This window comes from Geotrypetes seraphini, chromosome 3 (assembly GCF_902459505.1).
Source record: "Geotrypetes seraphini chromosome 3, aGeoSer1.1, whole genome shotgun sequence".
NCBI lineage: Eukaryota > Metazoa > Chordata > Amphibia > Gymnophiona > Dermophiidae > Geotrypetes > Geotrypetes seraphini.
This window is the reverse complement of record NC_047086.1, coordinates 185,243,735-185,263,900: the sequence shown is the minus strand read 5'-3', so window position 1 is coordinate 185,263,900 and position 20,166 is coordinate 185,243,735. Positions and strand designations below refer to the sequence as shown.

At 47.2% G+C, this 20,166-nt stretch overlaps 1 protein-coding gene across 5 annotated transcripts in view; it reads right to left on the bottom strand.

The window, feature by feature from the left end:
* Positions 1–20,166, bottom strand: part of PCBP2 (poly(rC) binding protein 2) — a 182,214-nt gene that overhangs the window by 77,708 nt on the left and 84,340 nt on the right. For 3 of the 5 annotated variants that reach the window (XM_033938356.1, XM_033938359.1, XM_033938358.1), the window contains exons 8-10: positions 16,213–16,287; positions 12,155–12,256; positions 8,678–8,719 (exon numbers count right to left, since the gene is read on the bottom strand). In XM_033938356.1, coding sequence (XP_033794247.1) covers positions 8,678–8,719; positions 12,155–12,256; positions 16,213–16,287 — 219 coding nt within the window. The remainder of the gene's footprint in view (positions 1–8,677; positions 8,720–12,154; positions 12,257–16,212; positions 16,288–20,166) is intronic. The other 2 variants (XM_033938357.1, XM_033938360.1) reach the window with 1 other exon arrangement.

The following is a 20,166-nucleotide window of genomic DNA, read 5'->3' as shown; positions in this document are numbered from 1 at the left end:
GTCCATCCCTGCGACGACTGAAGAAGCGGAACACCTCGGCATTGCCACTCGTGGCCGTCAGGTCCATCAGGAACTGACCCCAAGCCTGCATTATCAACTGAAGAGCCACAGGGCTGAGACACCACTCTCTGTGATCTAAGATGTGACTGAGGAAGTTCGCCTGAACATTCTCCACCCCAACCATGTGAGAGGCCGAGAGGTCCAGAAGGCGTGACTCCGCCCCAAAGCATGAGCCGAGCCGCCTCCTCCGCCACCTGAGCGCTCTTGGTGCCTCAACGATTGACATAAGCCACCGCTGTGGCATTGTCAGACCGGACTCTGACCGACTTGCCCATCAAGAGGGAGCGGAAGGCTAACAGCGCCAGAGGGACGGCTCTGGTCTCCAACATGTTAATCGACCAGGACGCCTCCTCCATGGAACAGGTGCCCTGAGCTGAGTGACCTAGACACTGAGCCCCCCCAACCGAGGAGACTGGCATCCGTGAGAAGCACCGTCCACTGCGATAGATCCAGACTCATCCTCTGGACCAGATGAGAGGTCTGGAGCCACCAAAGAAGACTGCAGCGCGCCAAGCCTCGCAGAGGGACAGGGACCTCCAAACTGAGCCTCTGGGGTGACCATCTACGGAGCAGAGCATACTGAAGAGACACATGTGGGCCCGCGCCCACCTCACAACATCCAGGAACGCTGCCATCGACCCCAAGACTTGGAGGAAATCCTGCGCCCAAGGACACCGGGACGCCAAAAGAAGGCGAATCTGAGATTGCAATTTGCTTACCCGGGCCTCTGGAAGGAAGACCTTCCCCAAGGAGGTGTCGAACAGAACCCCAAGGTACTCCAGATGCTGAGCGGGGACCAACCGACTCTTGAAAGGTTCACCACCCAGCCCAGTGACCGGAGAAACTCAACCACCCGAGCCGTAACTTGGGCGCTCTCCTGCAACGACTTCGCCCGAAACAACCAGTCATCCCAGAAGGGGTGCACCAGAATGCCCTCTGACTGCAATGTCGCCGTGACGACCACCATCAACTTGGAGAACGTCCGGGGAGTCGTGGCCAGGTCCAAGGGAAGCACACAGAACTGATAGTGCAGACCCAATATCGCAAAGCAAAGAAAGAGCTGAGGAGAGGCCCGAATGGAAACAGGCAAGTAGGCCTCCGCCAGAGCGAGAGAAGTCAGGAACTCCCCCGGCTGAACCGCCAAAAGGACAGACTGCAGCGTGTCCATGTGAATAAAAGGGAATTCTGAGAGTCCTGTTGACCTCAGTTTAAACCAAGGATGGGCCGAAAGGTCCCCTCCCTTTAGGGCCCCATAAAGGAAATGGCGTATCAGCCGATACCGCAGTCCTGAGGGGACACTGGACAACTGCCTTGAGATCTAGCAAGCGCTGAAGGACTGGCGAAAGGCTAGCGTCTCCCATGCCACCTGACATGGAGAGGCTAGATATGATCTGGCAGGGAGCGGGCAAAATTCAAGTACATAACCGCCTCGCACCACCACCAAGACCCACTGATCAGACGTGATCTTGGCCCACTTGGGAAACAAGTTGCGAAGCCGGGCACCCACGGGAACCAAAGGGGGCGCCGGCAAAGAGACATCGCGCAGGACGGGCAGCAGGGGAACCGGGGGGGGGGGGGGGGGGGGGGGGGGGGAACTCCCAGCCCCCCGACGGGCCCCCTGAAAAGACTGCATGCGCTAAGCCAACCGACCCCGGGGAAAAACCGGAAGCCTGGAAAGAAGCAGTCCCACACAAATAGCCGCCTGGACCCCCAAGGCAGAGACATCAAAATTATACTTAAGAAGTGTCTCTAACGTACGCTCCTCAGAGACCTTAAGAGCAGAACCGTCCATAACAGGCACGGTATGCCGCTTAGGAAGTGCCGAGACCACCGCGTCCCGCATTGGCGAAATTAAGGTAGCCCTATCCCCCTCAGGGATGGGATACCCATGAGCCAAGGCACATACCAAACGAAACGGCGCCCGTAGGCCACTGCGCCAACACAAAATCCCGAAAATCCTGACGCACAGGAAAAGAGCGGGAAACAGGACAGACCCCCTGAAGCAGAGGGGCCCCCATACGCGGGGTCTCCAGTGGCGCAACTTCAAAAATGCAGCACCAAGGAGACCTGCTACATCAGGTCTAAAAGCTCATCCCTCTGAATAAAAAGCGCACCACGGACGCATCTGCTCTGGAAGACGGGAAACCCGCCGCCCCGCTGCCAGCGGGCGTCCCCTCTAGAGGATCCTGGAAGCCCGCCAAAGCAGCCAGGTCCTCAACCATGCCAACACGCTTCTCCGACCACCAATTCGCAATCCAAGCCCCCCCGCGGGCGCTTGGATGAGGGAGGAGGAAGAGGGGACGCCAAACGAAAAGAGGGAGGCAAAACCATAGGGGACGCGGAGGGAAACCACCCCCGAAACCCCCCAGGTGTACGTGGGACCCCCAATTGCCTGCACAAAGAAAGAAATTAAATTGGGGACAAAAAACCCCTGGGGGACCCCAGGGACTCCCTGCCCCAGCAGGGGTCCCTGCTGAAACCTGCCCCTGTGTTTGCAATACAGGGGGAAGGTCACCTGAGGTTGCAGACAAAATGGAGGGGCCAGACACAGAAAATGGCGAAGTTCCCGCCAAAAAAGCAATGTTACTTACCGTAACAGTTGTTATCCAGGGACAGCAGGCAGCTATTCTCACTAGTGGGTGATGTCATCCGACAGAGCCCCGATACGGACATCTTGCAAGCATGTCTTGCTTGAAGAAACTCAGAAGTTTCGAGATGCCCGCACCGCGCATGCGCCAGTGCCTTCCCGCCCGATGGTCCGGGCGTGTCTCCTCAGTTCAGGTAGCTAGCAGAGAAGCCAACCCAGGGGAGGTGGGTGGGACGTGAGAATAGCTGCCTGCTGTCCCTGGATAACAACTGTTACGGTAAGTAACATTGCTTTATCCCAGGACAAGCAGGCAGGTATTCTCACTAGTGGGTGACCTCCAAGCTAACCTCAATGGGATGGAGGGAGAGTTGGCAACTTAGGAGAACAAATTTTGTAACAGTTTGGCTAAACTGCCCATCCCGTCTGGAGAAACTATCCAGACAATAATGAGAGGTGAACGTATGAACCGAGGACCAAGTGGCAGCCCTACAAATCTCCTCAATCGGTGTCGATCTGAGGAAGGCTACAGAGGCTGCCATTGCTCTGACCCTATGTGCTGTGACCTTACAGGGAAGGGGTAATCCAGCCTGGGCATAGCAGAAAGAGATACAAGCCACCATCCAGTTGGAGATGGTGTGCTTCGAAACAGGTCGTCCCAACTTGTTTGGATCAAAGGAGACGAAAAGTTGAGGAGCAGTTCTGTGTGGTTTGGTGCGATCCAAGTAGAAAGCCAAAGCACGTTTACAGTCCAGAGTGTGAAGAGCTGATTCTCCAGGATGAGAATGAGGCTTTGGAAAGAACACTGGAAGCACAATGGATTGGTTGAGGTGAAATTCAGAGGCCACTTTAGGCAGGAATTTCGGGTGAGTGCGGAGGACCACCTTGTCATGATGGAATACTGTGAAAGGTGGGTCCGCCACCAAGGCCTGAAGCTCACTGACCCTGCGAACAGATGTGAGGGCCACCAGAAAAACCACTTTCCAAGTGAGAAACTTTAGTGGAGCCTTGCTCAGAGGATCAAAAGGAGGTTTCATAAGCTGAGAAAGGACAACATTTAGATCCCAAACCACTGGAGGCGGTTTGAGAGGAGGATTGACATGAAAAAGTCCTTTCATAAATCTGGAAACCACAGGATGAGAAGAGAGGTTTCCCTTGTAGAGGCTGATGGAAAGCCGCAATAGCACTCAGGTGGACTCGTATAGATGTCGACTTGAGACCAGACTGAGACAGATGTAAAAGATAGTCCAAAACAGAGGATAGGGAGGCTCGCTGAGGCTCCTTAGAATTGGAAATACACCATGAAGAAAATCTAGTCCATTTTTGGGAGTAGCATTGACGAGTAGCAGGCTTCCTGGAAGCCTCCAAGACATCCCTCACCGCCTGGGAAAACTGGTGCGGAGTTACGTTGAGAGGAACCAAGCTGTCAGGTGGAGAGACTGCAGGTTGGGATGAAGCAGAGACCCCTGATGCTGAGTAAGCAGTGAAGGAAACACTGGAAGTAGGTACGGTTCCCTGCTGCTGAGTTGAAGTAGAAGGGAGAAACAAGGTTACCTGGGCCACCGAGGAGCTATCAGAATCATGGTGGCATGTTCGGACTTCAGTTTGACTAGAGTCTTTTGAATGAGAGGGAATGGCGGAAACGCATACAGAAAGCGATTCCCCCAATCCAGCAGAAAAGCATCTGCCTCGAGGCGATGAGGAGCGTAGATCCTGGAGCAAAACTGAGGCAGCTTGAAATTGTGGGGAGCTGCAAAGAGGTCTATCTGAGGCGTTCCCCACTGAGCAAAGATCTGATGAAGGGGCTTGGAGTGGAGTGTCCATTTGTGAGGCTGGAGAAGACGACTCAGTGTGTCCGCCAAGACATTGTCCCTCCCCTGAATGTAGACAGCTTTGAGGAAGGTGTTGTGGCGAACCGCCCAATCCCAGACTCCGAGAGCTTCCTGGCAGAGGGAGGCCGAGCCCGTGCCCCCTTGCTTGTTGACATAATACATGGCGACCTGATTGTCGGTGCGAATGAGGACCACCATGTCGTGAAGCAGATGTTGAAAAGCTTGAAGAGCATTGAAGATGGCTCTGAGCTCCAGAAGATTGATTTGATGGAGTCGGTCCGCACAGGTCCAGAATCCCTGAGTGCGAAGCCCATCCAGATGCGCTCCCCAGGCATAGGTCGAGGAAACGGTTGAGAGAACCTTCTGGTGGGGAGGAGAATGAAACAGCAAACCTCTGGATAGATTCGAAGAGGTCATCCACCAGAGCAGAGACTGCCGAAGAGCAGGAGTGACTGAGATGTGTCGAGTCAACGGATCCGACACCTGAGTCCACTGAGATGCCAGGGTCCACTGAGGAATTCTGAGGTGGAGTCTGGCAAACGGCGTCACATGAACTGTAGAGGCCATGTGGCCCAGGAGGACCATTATGTGTCTCGCTGAGATGGTCTGGCGAGAAGACACAGACTGGCAGAGATGAAGAAGAGCATCCATGCGCTGAGAAGGAAGGAATGCTTTGAGACGTACGGTATCCAGGACAGCCCCGATGAAGGGAAGAGACTGGGTCGGCTGTAGATGAGACTTGGGAAAGTTGATCTCAAATCCCAAACTCTGCAGGAACAGAATCGTTGACAGGGTCGCTGAGAGGACCCCCGAGGCCGTGGGAGCCTTGATCAGCCAGTCGTCGAGGTAGGGGAATACCTGAAGACCTTGGTTCCGGAGGGCCGCAGCCACCACCACCAGACATTTGGTGAAGACTCTGGGGGATGAAGACAGGCCGAATGGAAGCACTCGATACTGCAGATGGATATGTCCCACCCGAAATCTGAGGAACTTGCGAGAGGCCGGATGAATGGGAATATGAGTGTAGGCCTCCTTGAGATCCAGAGAGCATAACCAGTCGTTCTGCTCGAGGAGGGGGTAGAGAGAAGCAAGTGTCAGCATGCGAAACCTCACTTTGACTAGGAATTTGTTGAGGACCCTGAGGTCCAAAATGGGTCGCCCGTCTTCTTCGGAACAAGGAAGTACCGGGAATAAAACCCCTGGTTCAGTTGGTCCGTCGGAACTGGCTCCACGGCACGAAGCAAAGCCTGAGCTTCCTGAAGAAGAAGGGCGGTCTGAGTCAAGTTGGAAGGATACTCTCTTGGAGGGTGGTCCGGAGGGACCCGATGGAAATGAAGAGAGTATCCCTCCTTGATGATAGTAAGGACCCAGAGGTCGGTTGTTATGGCCTCCCAGCGATGATAAAAATGATGGAGGCGCCCTCCGATGGGAAAAACAGGGGGAGGCAGAACGAGGTTGGTTATGCCCTCGACGAGACAGTCAAAAAGGCTGAGTGGTCTTAGGGACAGCAGGCGACTGAGACTTAGGCTTCCCCTTCTGGGGAGGCTGACGCTTCGCCGGTTGCCTCGCAGGTGGAGTTTGCCTCGGCTGATAACGCCTCTGATAAATCAACGGCGGACGAGAAGGTCGAGACTGCTGAGGCTTAGGCTTCGGCCGAAGGATAGATTGGAAGGACTTTTTGTGGTCAGACAACTTCTTCGTGACAGTCTCGATGGACCCGGACACCGCTCGCCGCTCCTCCTTGCCGAGCAACGAGGTCGTGCGGCGAGGAGGAGGGGGTGGTCCGTCCCTCGAAGCCGAAGCTGGGAGGTCACCCTGGATGGTGGCAATCAGTCGAGGCCCCATGGTCTGCATGAGATTCACGAACTGAGCCTCCAGAAGGGACCGCAACGAAGCCGATATGGAGGGATCCGCACCAAAAGGGGGCCCTTCCGCACGGTCTCCGCGCTCCTTCGGTGCTGCGTGCTTCTGCTTGCCAGTCTTGACACCTTGAGCACCACCGGTGGAACTGTAGGGGTCGATACCTGCTCCGAGGAGACGGAGGAAGGCACCGGCGCCGAAGCCGGGGCCGAAACCGGTGTGAACGATGCCGGTTTCAGGAGGCCCGAAGCAGCCGGGGAGGCAGAGGGCTTCGCTGAAGGAGTCGAAGCACCCGGTCGATGTCGAAGCTGCAGGATCCGATGAAGCTTCCATCTTGAACATGGACTCCCACAGTAGACAGCGGCGCTTAAACGCTCTCGCCGTCAGAGTGGAGTAAGGCCGGCACGATTTCGGGAAGTGATCCGGTCCCAGACACTATAAGCAGCGTCGGAGGGTCCGTGAGCGAAATCGTGCGCTGGCACTTGCTACACTTTTTGAAACCGGTAATCGGCCGGGACATAGGCCGGAAAAGCTCCGCCGCAAGGTCGAAGGCGCGGGGCCCCAGCCACGCGGCCGACCCAGTATCGGAAATCAAAGAAAGAAATAAATGGAGAGCCAAAAGAACTCAACCCGCGGCAAAATAGAAGGCAAAAAAAGAGATTCAATGGGCGCAAATTGAAGATAGACTTCTCAGCTCCGCGGAAGAAAAAGAACTGAGGAGACATGCCCGGACCATCGGGCGGGAAGGCACTGGCGCATGCGCGGTGCAGGCATCTCGAAACTTCTGAGTTTCTTCAAGCAAGACATGCTTGCAAGATGTCCGTATCGGGGCTCTGTCAGATGACATCACCCACTAGTGAGAATACCTGCCTGTTTGTCCTGGGATAATGCTCCCTCCATGGCCTGTAGCGGCTGAGAAGGCTGAACAGTCCCAGCCGCTAAAACAGGCAAGTCGGCATCAGCTGTCAAAAAAAATCAGCTGAGAGAGAATCCTTCGGGGAATCCCTCCGTGGGCAGTTGGGGGAAGACCGGGCTTCCCCACTGCTCCCAGCCGACTCGCGAGGCACCATAGGCGGGGAGCTCTGGGCGCCTGCAGTCGCTGCCGACGGAGCTCCACCACCTCACCGGGCCAAACTACCATTTTCAGTCCGGCCGCGAGTGCCTCGCAGCTGGACCTAATTGTGTCCCACTCCCCCGGAGAAGGGCACAATTGCGCCATACGCGACCTAGCTATAAAAAAGTGCCGGTTAGATGAAAAAATATAGTAAAATACAGTTTTCTTAAAGGGAAATAACCCTCCAGACCAGCACTACCTCAGGATTTTTTTTTTTTTTTTTTTACAGAACAGACTCCACAGGCTCTCGAAGCAATATGCCTTGCTTGATTTAGGGGGCAAGGCTTACTGCTAAGGCTCCTCTAAAAAAATGTGGGGAGGTAGAGGAAGTGGGGGGAGGGACCCCGCTCGAGACCCGCCGGGTTTGACACCCCCGAGGTCGGACGGACCCCCAAACAGGGCCCGCCCAAGCTCTGTCCGGCCAAAAACAGGGACTAGAAACCCCCTAAACAAATTCCAACAGCCCTACCAAGGGAGATGGGTACAGATCACTCAACACCTGCTGGAGACTGAAAGAAGACTGATGTAAATAGAGAAGGGAGTATATTATATACTGTCCCACAGTTTTGTTTTCAGTCTCCACCTGCTGGTCATGATTGGATATATACCCATTCGTAAAGATTAACCTCTACTGGTCTGGAGAGTGCTAAAGAAGTCTGCTTTAACCTGTTGCAGCTCTGGCCAACTGTCTTTTGGGAGAAGTTATGTGGGTTGGGAGAATTGTTCCTACTTTATTCCCTGCCCAATATACCCAACATTACATTTTTTGGGAATTAAAAGGTGAAAATTCAAGGTACATAATTTAAGACAAATTTAATACAAACCTGAAACTAGCATAGATGGGACATGTGAGAAAATTAAATTAGCAGACAGCATACAGCTTATATGTGGTGTAAAGTCATGGTTAGGGAAGTAGCAAACCCCTCCCCTTTCCATAAAAATCCACCACATTGATATTACCATGGGAATTGAATGGGCTTTATCGCATTCAGTGTGCCACTAATTAGTAGCACTGCTTTGTAAAAGAAGCCCCCAATTGTCATCCCTGTAACATATGGAACGGGAACAGAGCTCAAGAACAGGTAAAATTGGCATTGCAAAGCCACCCTCCCCCCAGCTCTGAACATAGTCATAAGATTAATACTCAACAGGTTGACACTTTCAAGGAATTTTCTTGTAGCTTTTTTAGAGAACTGGCAAGTTTTTAAATCTAAATAAAATACCTACATCTGGCTGTGGAATGGCATACTGTCCTTGAATGGTATAAGCCTATAAAAGAAAAGAAAAAGTGAGTCAGCAAATGTGATTAACCCAAAAGCTCAGCACTCTCAGAATAGTAAAAACTTACAACCCCTCAATCTGCAGTCATGTCACTACACCAAGCAACTAAGAGCCCTATGTCCACCTGGGATGCTGGTAAACTACAAAACCCTTCCACCTCCTTTCTTTGGGCCTAGCCAAAATTACTTGCAAGATTTTTTTCCCCATGTGACTTTTAGTCTTGTTTTCCACAAAGGCACCAGAAAGAGGTTTTTAATTAATTCTATTAGAGCAATTTGCAATAGAACAGTCTTTCATATAAAAGCTACAGAAGTTCATGGACAGTCATGTTTGTGATGTGAAAGGTTGGCCAGTCAACATTTTGCATATATTTTAATCATGTTTTCCCCATATATTACAGAAGTTTGAAACCAATTCTACCTCTGCTTTTTTGGGTGGAAGGGAAAAATTCTTGCAAGTCTAATTATAGTCAAGCCAAACAGGTCATTCCCCCAGGAGTAAGTTCCTTAGTCCCACTGCACTCAACTTATGAGTTTGGAGCACCAGAATTTAGTTGGTGTCATCTCAAACAGTACTCTGTCATATAATATGTAACTGCTATAAAAGTAAAATTTCTGCAGTTACCTTATGTCAGTATAACGCAAACTGTGCTGGGTTTACCGTGGCGAGAGGCACATCCTATAGGCAGTCAGTCAGCACCGGTGTCTCTCCTGCTATCCACACCTTTCCCTTTCCAGAACCCCACCACTGGTGCCAATAGGAGTCTCAGGGCACGGACATCTACGTGATAATGGCATGGGTGCATGATGTCATCACGTCGACATCCACGCACTTCCGGATGCCCTCCAGCTGTGGCCCTGTGTTCTGTGCCGTGGCTTTAAAAAGTTAGCAGCACACTGGTCTAATCCTACCCACTCCATTCGTTAAGCCAAGTTGGTCCTTCAATACCTCCTTGCCAATCAGGTTTTCAGGATATCCATAAAAGATTTGCATACAATGGAGGCAGTGTATGCAAATCAATTTCATACATATTCATTGTGGATAGCTTGATAACCTTACTGGCAAAGGGGTACTAGAGGACCAACTTGGAAACACTTAAGTCAACAGCATTTATATCCCACAATGAGAGACTATACTTAAGTGAGCACACCAACTTTTAAAAACAGTTCCTTCACCAACAGCTACTGCAGAGTTTATCAGTACTCCAGATTTCTTAATTGAAAAATTATGGCATGTAACTGCATTTGTCCTGCCTATGCCTTTAACTTTGCCAGGATGCCAGTGCTTGGTTAAGAATTTCAGAAACTGTTCTTTTGGGTCAAGTATAAAGTATGGAATGAAGCTGTAATGTACAACTAAAAAAGTGCTGCAGTGCTACCTGGACGCAGTATAGTTGAGTGTGAATTTTAATCACTGATGGGTTTCAATGACAGTTTCTATTCAGAATCCTATAGCTGTGGCATGTTGCTGTTAGTCTTCATTCTGTGCGAAATCGAGTTAATAGCTACCCAATCTGTAGGACAGGGATTGTTCTACAGTAATGTCATTAACATAACAGGTTGTGGCTTTTTTAGGAAGGTGGTAGACATGATATCAGGTTTTATAACTTCAGAATTCCACTGGAAATTGGCATCTTGTGTTCTACAAATACTGGCTTAAGTTCAGGATCAGCCACATGGAACTATGGCTGAAGATAGTTGAAAATGGTTTACATGCCATAATTTTTCAATTAAGAAATCTGGAGTACTGATAAACTCTGCAGTAGCTGTTGGTGAAGGAACTGTTTTTAAAAGTTGTTGTCCTTTAAAAGAAAGAGTTCAGTGATAGTTTATCACCTGAGAAAATCACTTTAGAAAGAATTGCAGGCATGTCTTGTAGAAGTCAAATCTTTGGAACAGCAGTACAAAAGTGTCAAGATTTTTTTTACACACAGTTTAAGTTAAATATGCCACATGCCCTACATATATTAAAGAACTGCATTTGTCCTGCCTATGCCTTTAACTTTGCCAGGATGCCAGTGCTTGGTTAAGAATTTCAGAAACTGTTCTTTTGGGTCAAGTATAAAGTATGGAATGAAGCTGTAATGTACAACTAAAAAAGTGCTGCAGTGCTACCTGGACGCAGTATAGTTGAGTGTGAATTTTAATCACTGATGGGTTTCAATGACAGTTTCTATTCAGAATCCTATAGCTGTGGCATGTTGCTGTTAGTCTTCATTCTGTGCGAAATCGAGTTAATAGCTACCCAATCTGTAGGACAGGGATTGTTCTACAGTAATGTCATTAACATAACAGGTTGTGGCTTTTTTAGGAAGGTGGTAGACATGATATCAGGTTTTATAACTTCAGAATTCCACTGGAAATTGGCATCTTGTGTTCTACAAATACTGGCTTAAGTTCAGGATCAGCCACATGGAACTATGGCTGAAGATAGTTGAAAATGGTTTCTTTAATATATGTAGGGCATGTGGCATATTTAACTTAAACTGTGTGTAAAAAAAATCTTGACACTTTTGTACTGCTGTTCCAAAGATTTGACTTCTACAAGACATGCCTGCAATTCTTTCTAAAGTGATTTTCTCAGGTGATAAACTATCACTGAACTCTTTCTTTTAAAGGACAACAAAATCCCTGGCCTGGTATGGATAAGAATTCCTGTTTTCAATTAACAGTTCACTGACCCATTAACTCTTATTTTGGCTTGCTTGATTCTGAGGCAAGTGAAAATGAAGTTGCATCAAAGTAGTTTTAATATAAAATGCATCAGATCACTTACACTATTGTGGACCATGAAAAATGTGGTCAGACATGTCATACAGCCAATTCCACTTTCAGCAGAAATTAAAATCTGTTCTATGAAGAGCTTAAGTGTATTTCCACAAGTCTTTCAGAAACAAAAAATAAATCCAATGATAATAAGTTGGGTAGGACTCTTGCATTTCAAGCAAGTAAGCAGCAGTCCTGGTTGGGTAGTTATATTAGTGGAGCCATGCTGTCTTATGGCATATTTCAAAAAGAAATAAATACTGTACTGTTTGATAAATTCATCTCCTAATTGAAGTTTCATTGATAACAAATTTTATATTGTGTATATATAGGAAATGTTGTATTTTTAATTATTTGTACTTCGCCGATTGTCCAGCTCTTTTCTGTGTAAACCGCCTAGAAATCATTTGATTGTGGCGGTATAGAAGAATAAAATTATGTTATGTTAGAACTCCAACCCCAACGGTTTACAGAGAACTAGGAATTGCAGTAGTGGAAGGGAGAGATGTGTAGACATGACCTAGGGATTATACTTTTTGCTAGAGAACCCAGATCAGAAGAGATTAGGTTAGGTACAGATTTAAATTTTGAATTACTCTAGGTATCTAACATTTATATGCAACTCTTGTAAAAGGTGATTAAATTTGGTGGGACCTACCCCATGAACATCCATAGCATCTAGGGAGCCAGCGCCTGTGTGAGACCTCCGTCCCTCCCACAGGTCCGGCTCACATGCGTGTCCTCCAGCTTGCCGGGACATCTGTTAAACAAAGCGAAAAGGCACATTCAGTCATCTCTCTCAGACACCATGTGAGGCCAAGCGCCCCTGTCCTCCCCAGGCAACCTGGCGTCCATGGATCCAAAGTGAGTCACTTATGCTCGCTCACTCCTTTCTACACTCACTACCAATACTAAATCAGATGAAAAGTATTACCTGAAACCCTGAACCTGCGACTTATGCGATCTTCTCCCTGCGGCTGTGGATAAGCTGAAAAAAACCTGATCAGAAAACTGAAGAATCCTAATTGGAAGGCACAAGCTGAGGAAATTGAAGCCATTCCTTCAAGAAACTGAAAACTTGCTCCTCTGCTCATTTTAGGGTTGTTTTTTTGTTGGGAGGGGGGGAGGAGGGAAGGGATGGGGTAGATAATCTGTATACCCTTCTGTCAAATGGGGGCCACAGGAGAAAAAGTAGTCATTTTGGATCCATGAACACCTAGATACTCAGGGGGAATGAAAGACGTATTAGTTAAACATGTGCTATCAGAAAGATGACTAAACAGCTCTTCCTTCTGCATAACAGATGATACAGCAAGCAGTGGCATAATAAAAAATGATTTGAGTGGGACTTTGTGTTTAATGAGCAGGCACAAGGCAATGTAAATGGCAACAGCACCTCCTTATTTGCTTGTGCTACTGCCATCACAGACTGGGTGAGCCCGACTCCAAATTGGAAGGGCATGGCCCACCCATATTACTCCCATCCCCCTCAACAGCAAGAAACACCTAGAACAGGAATGTGTGACAGGTGATATAAGTTTTAGACAACAGGGAAAAAAAATAAAATTACCCTTGAGCAATTGCAATGAGATCTGCTCCTTAACTGGAAAGGAGGAAATCTGCCTTACTGCAGGTACAAGTCTCAATGACCTTCCAAAACATATCTTCATATGCATTCAGGAGAAGTGACTTAAGTGAACCAGTGTGTTTTAAGCCAGAAATGAAGGAACTGTTCAAATCTGGTATATGTTCAGTTGGGTGTCCCCCTCTGGAGACATAAAGGGCAGCCAAGTAAGGACACTACAACTGGACAAAAGCTCCCTCCCAGATTTGTACCAGAAATCTGGCACTCCCTCCTTGAATACAAGTTCATGGACACTTACCCAGAACTTAATGTAGCAGCTTGTGACCATGTAGTATTTGGAAAAGTTTTTTTCACATCCTATTTTCTCTTCCAGCCTCTGGGCTCAGGTATGACTTGATCAGAGTTTAACTCACAGAACTCCCCCTCTCCCTCCAGATGCACCCCTCCCCACAATCTACCCTCTCTGCACCCTGTTCCATCTCCTAACAGCCAAATGTTGTTTTTTGGTTTGTGCTGTTGTTTTCACTGATCAGCTCCGCAGATACAAGACTGCATAGTTCAGACACCCGATTAGTGAACTGTAGCAGCAGTAGAACTAGGACAGCAGAAGCACCATTACTGCTATAGGTACAACCATGTTAGATGCCCAAGGCCAACCCCGCGAGCGAAAAGCTTCCCCCATTTATATGCTTATGTTGTAACTCCAAGGCCATATCTTCCAAATGCCATCAGCAAAGACTTTGAAGCTATGACAGGCCAGCAAAGCCTGGTTAGACAATTGTGTTCTGGGTCCATAGTGTTAACCGTGATGTAGCTTGGCCATGCCCCTTATATATGTGTATCCATATTCTGAGAAGATACATTAAGTAGTAATGTTTAGTTGCCAATTTGTCCACAAGTGGACAAGCTGCAGGTAACCTTTCCTATGTAGTTCAATCTTTCCTATGTAGTGGAATCTTTCTAAAAAAAAATTTCCATGTAACGGGGGTGAGGCCTGATTAGAACATGCTAGAACTGGGCGATCTAAGTTCAAAGTACTATTCTTGTCACTATGAACTTGGTAAATTCTTCTGTTGCCTCAGGTATCTAAGGTCATGGCAGATTCAAAACATCCTATGTATTTTCTTGAACAGCACCCTGACATAAGGCAACAATCGCTAAAACTTTTAAGCCTCATGAAATTAAAGTAAACAGAAAAAGGTTAATAGTTGATCTAACAGATATAATATGGTAATAGTGCTTGCTCTATTTAGAGACACTTATCCTACGGTATCTGGGCTGTATTTACCATATGGCAGAATGATAAATTATAGATGCCTCCCCTACAAAGTTTTAAGGGGGAAGGAGGAGAAGGTTTAAGTATTGCTGTGTACCCCTTTCTATGTGAAATTCCCAAAAAGCCACCAACACTTTCTCCACCTAAGTGAATAAAAATTACAGCAACATAATGGGAAGGGAAAAAGCTAAATAGCAATTAGGTCACAGATTTATTTTAGTTAACAGGTTAAAGAGTTGAGCCCTTTCACAACTCCCATCACACATTTTACAATTGATAGATTATTTTGGAAGACTTACTAATATGATTTTTCTGATCTAACTCAGATCTAAGAGTATTGGCATTTCCTAGACATATTGTTGCTTTAATGCATAAAACAGAAGCTTCTATTGCAATGCCTAGCACTAAATCATGTGGATCAACAGTATGTCTAAGATGCCAATACTCTTGGCTCTATTTGAGATTCAGGTTAACAATTTCTATTACAGCCAGCCACCACTTCGCTAAAGTAGACTGGCACTGGGATACCAGGTCTCGTACAAAAAAAGAGTCATACAAGTTCGTGAGGTCTGCCATCTGTGGAAGGGCATCTGGAGGATAAGATCTTTCTAGGGATATTATTAGATTCCTTGTATTGAACAGGGCTGTAACTGCACCAAAAGCACACCGAGGGGGGGGGAAGGCAAATGTTTTACAAGTCTTTGCTTTAGTCTGAAACAGATCTCTGGACTGTGATGGAAAGCATCTCTTCAAATACCCTTCCAACTCTCAGAATAGCAAAAGCTTACAACCCCTGAATCTGTAGGCCAGTCACTATACCAAGCACCTTAAGAGCCCCATTTCTACCTGGGATGCTGGTAAACTACATCACCCTTCCCAAAGACACCAGAAAGAGGGGATTTTTAGGTCACAAGTTTAAGGAGAGGCTGGTTTCACTTTCTAAGATAAGGGAACTGATCTTTCTTCAGTCACAAAGTTAAGCCACAGCAAATTTAAGAACTTGATAAAAGGATAATATGATGGATGGCTTTGTATTTTTAAATCATGTAAGATTGCATGATGCTATGTTTCCCCCAACCAGGCTATGTTACGTATAATTGCATTGTTAAATAAGAGGACCCTCTCCACTGAGCAAATGTTTAGACTGTCATATCAGAACTGAAGGATAGGGGCTGTCTTACAGCTGCTCAGAGTGATATGCTAGATTTGAATTTCATAATGGTAGTTGCAACACTGAAATACAGTCCCCATATTGCTGATAAATTCCTTGGTCGTTCTTGTACTGCCAAATGAGAACTTAAAAGAACACAAAAACCAAGGCTGAGCTCATGGCACAAAGTGTGGTTTCATAAATTCAGTTTGGCTCCAACAATCACTGTCAAATTTAAGAGACTCATTAGTATGCAAATTTATGCAATATAGGCATGTAGTAAAATTCAAAACCCACTTGAACAGCAGGTTTTCAAGATGTTCACCATGAATTTAAGATTCTGAAGATCATTATTATGATTTGTGAAATGCCTGAAGGTCAAGACTTAATACCCATCTCCTACAGTATTAAAGTTACCATTGGTACCTCCGGAATATCAGAGAAGAATAGTTGTAGATACTGCTGTCAACTCTGCCTTGAATACTGGGCTATACCAGATGGTTCAATATCTTTGGGGACCAGCCAGATGTTCTATTTCTTTACCTGGAAACAGGATGCCTTCCAATACGCCCTCTACTTATAACTGCAGCAGCACCACCACAAGCTAATTCCAGATTAGCAGGCATAATGGAAGCATGTCTAGAGAGCTCTGCTTTCTCAGGCTGTACTACCCACATCGGCCACCTACAGAGAAAAGGGTCTTACCTGACCACCTGCAAAAATAACTGGAGAGCTGGATGGTTTGGGTCGGTAAGGTATGGTCACACCCTTTGGAGGAGACTGAAAATAAAAAGGAAGAAGAAAACAAAAAAAAGTTTAAACGGGTATAATTTCTGATCCTAGATAGGAGCCCTGGAAGCATAGCTGGCACAGTATATGACAAAACTGAACCATTAGACCATTCAAAGCTACAAAAACGAGTCTTTTTTATAAGAACTGAACATTACACCAGAAATACTACAAAGCTCTTTTACAGATGCTTAAGCTGCAACTGAACAGCATCCTGTGCATCCTAATTTGCATAACTGATCCACTTACAATCTGTTCCTGTTTGCCCAGCATCAACAACCTAAAACTAAAATCAATGAGCCCACACTGTCCCCCTGAAAAAAAGGACTACAGTATATTAAAGCAAAGGAATGTCTATTTTTATATACATGGTGAACTGGCATGACTGTATATAAATAAATTATAAATAACCAAAGCACGCCACTTTATGTGCAAGATAGCTGTTGTCAGCAAGTGTGGGCAAAGCCACAAGTAGGCTGTTGGGCCTATCTCCCATTCCCCCAGCTGCAGAAAGGCCCACCCAGTGAAGGAGCAGGAACACAAGGTAAGGGAACTGGGAGACTTATCCACATTGCCAAGCGTCCACCATTTTAACTTCAGACTCCACAAAAACATCAATCCTGCTTCTACTGGATACAAGAGCCCACAACTTAGGGTGTTCTGTCTATGCTCACTTTAGTGCTCTAAAATGTAGCCATTATCCTCAGAACATGGAATGAGATGTGATTCTAGGAATCCCCATGAAGAAGCCAGAATAAATTAACTATGCACAGCATTCATTAACACTTCACAATCAAAAAGTTACTGGCCCAAGTATTTCTAAACTGTTTTCAAAACACTTACTATAAAAGAAAAAACACAGAGAAGTACTCTTGACAGCAGAATACAACACTAATGGGACACAAATTGCTCTTCTAGAACTCAGAGCTTAAAAAGTTCTGAACATGTGCAGACCTTCCAGAACACAGTGGTCTCCTCAGCTCAAGATTCAGGTAACTGTATATCTGAAGTCACTTATGGGAAAATAAACTCGCCTGTTTCAGATGAGCAACACATTTTCCACCTAAAAAGCAGGACAAAGCCAGGCACACAAGTGGACAACTACCAAGATTAAAAATTACCTATTGTTAAGATTGCAGGCTGTTCAAAAGAACAAGGGCTGGATTCTCAAAACTTACTGAGCCTATAACAATGGTTGCCATGCCATCTATTAGGCACTGTCAATACTTTTGCTAAGTATCTTTCCTGCGCAGGAGTTTGAAATGCCAGAGGTGTACCTCTGTACCTAGAAGTGTGGGATCAAATCCCAGCACTGCTCCTTGTGACTGAGCAAGTCACGTAATCCTCCACTGCCTACCACTTTGATTATGTAACCATAAGAATGCAAAGTCCCATTTCCTATCCCCCTTTCCCTTTTTACTGCTAATTTTAAACTAACCTGACCACATCCTCACCAAACAGACCTTACAATCCACCAGCACACTCTTCCCCAGTCCCACCTAGATCAACCTCATCCCAGGTTATTGTTTCCCCCTCTCCTAGTCTATGGCTCCATTATACTTCTCGTTACTGACCTTACCCATCTCCCCCTCCAGCGTAAACCAGTGCATTCCTCAAGTCCACATTAACCACTTTTTTTTTAATTCACCACCTTACCATCCCTCCTATCGCCTACCTTCTTCACAGCTCTAAACTTCAATAGTTTCTCCCTAATTCAATCCTCCCAATCCTGTGACTGCATCTCTCCTGCATTGCCATTGTCTCTCCTACTCTTGCTCAACATTCTACTCCTCCTTTGGCTCACTGCTGAGGATATCAACCAAATACTGGCCCTCCTAATCAACTCACCTTCCCCAGTTCCCTTCAGCGTCTGTTCCTCTCTAGCCCACCACCTTTGCCAGTTCCCTTCAGCATCTGTTCCTCTCCAGCCCACCTTTCCTCTTTCCCTGCCCCTTACCTTCGAGGCAGGCAATTTTTAAGTGTGTTTCCTTCCAGCAGCCGGAGCGTTGAAATCGCGTGTGGCTGCAGGAAAGGTAGTCTCTGATGCAACTTCCGGTTGCGTCAGAGATGACCTTTACGGCAGCCACAAACTATTTCAACACTCCGGCTGCTGGTAGGAAGCACTTTTACAGAAACTGTTTGCTGCGAAAGTAAGGAGCAGGGAGGGAGATCATGTGGTGGCGATCAGGCTCAGGCAGCAGCGATATGGAGGGAGGGAGATGCTTGGGCGGCGGCAGCAGCTATCAGTATGGAGGGAGCGCGATCAGTGACCGCACATGTTCCCTCCCTTCACTGCGGAGACAAGGCCAATTCACCGTTCCATGGGGCAGTAAATGGCCTTCTCTCCGTACCCACAACAGCCACCTCTTTTCCCTCCCCCGTTTTGGCGGGTTACCCGTGGCTAGCCGCAGGTAACAGCCACCGTGTCATTCTGTACGCTGGAGTAACTTTTTCCGACTGTCACAACTCCCCCCCTCATATTTTGCTTTTCTGTCAATGCATAGACATCTGAGATGTTTATAAACTTATGCTTGAACTCTACGCAGTGCTCTACTAAAGGTGCACTTTTTTAAATTTTAAATTGGACTTGTGCTCACTCATCCTAATTTTAAATGGACGGATGGACCTGCCTACATAGAGTTTAGCACAGGGACAAATAACTACATAATGCAATCAGTATTGCAGGTTAGAAAATGTTGAATCTGATGTGCACCTTTATTCGAGCACTGCATAGAGTTCAAACATGAATTTAAACATCTTGGATGTCTATGCATTGACAGAGAAGCAAAACATGAGGGGGATGACTGTCAGAAAAAGTTACTCCAGCACGAAGCCAGATGGATTTTTAGTTTAAATACATTAAAACCGATACTGAAGTGACATCACGACCCGATATGGCTGCATAATTTGAGCTCTCCGTGTAGCTGCTCAATAAATTGATAGTTTTTGGAGCTCTCATCACCCTTGTGAATTGGGAGCGAGCTGTTTGGGTGTGTTAGTGGTTTCGGATGATGGCCATGCAAAAAAAGTTAGGAGAAATTCTGCTTCCCAACGGAGACGGGTGATAAAGTTGATTTGGCGCCTGGGCCTAGTTCGGCTGATAAAAATAAACCACCGATGCCTGCCTTATCAGGGATGGAAGAGGAAGGACAAGCAGTGGTGGTGGGAGATAGTGCTTTGGCTTCCATATCTGCAGTGCCCCCATGGTTTCAGGAGCTTCGACAAGAGATGTTGGGGGTTCGCCAAGATATTAAAATCGGAACTGGCGGAGATCAAGGCAGAGGTGCGGGAGTTGGGGCACCTGCATGGCAGCCTCCAAGGATCATGTGGCAAAGCTGGCTGTGGAGGTGGTGGAACAAAAATTGTCTGTGAACTCCCACGATTCTTTACTTAAGGAATTACAAGCGCATGTTGAAGATCTGGAAAATAGATCCCAGAGGTGCAACATTTGTTTTAAGGGCATCCCGGAAATGGAGGAGTATCGGGATTGTGTGGCTGTGGTGCGGGACCTTTGTGGATCGTTATTGGGATACAGAGAAAGGGCGCATCGCAGCATGGAAACCCCGAGAGGGGCAAATGTGCGGTATGGAACCAAGGAGCGCATTATGGCCAAGGTGCGGGGGTCCCCGGAATGGTGATGGAAGGGGATCAGAGTAGGCATTTTTCAAGACTTGGCTTGGGCCACACTTCAGAAGAGACAAGCCTTTCATGATGTGACCCGACTGCTGAGGGCCAAAAGATATTGTTGGCCGTTTCCATTTGGTATTTAGCTTACTATCAACGGGACAGCGCGGAAGGTGCATACGGTGAAGGAAGCATGGAAGGTGCTGCAGGAATTAGGGTGTCGTAATATTCCTGGGCCGGAACAGG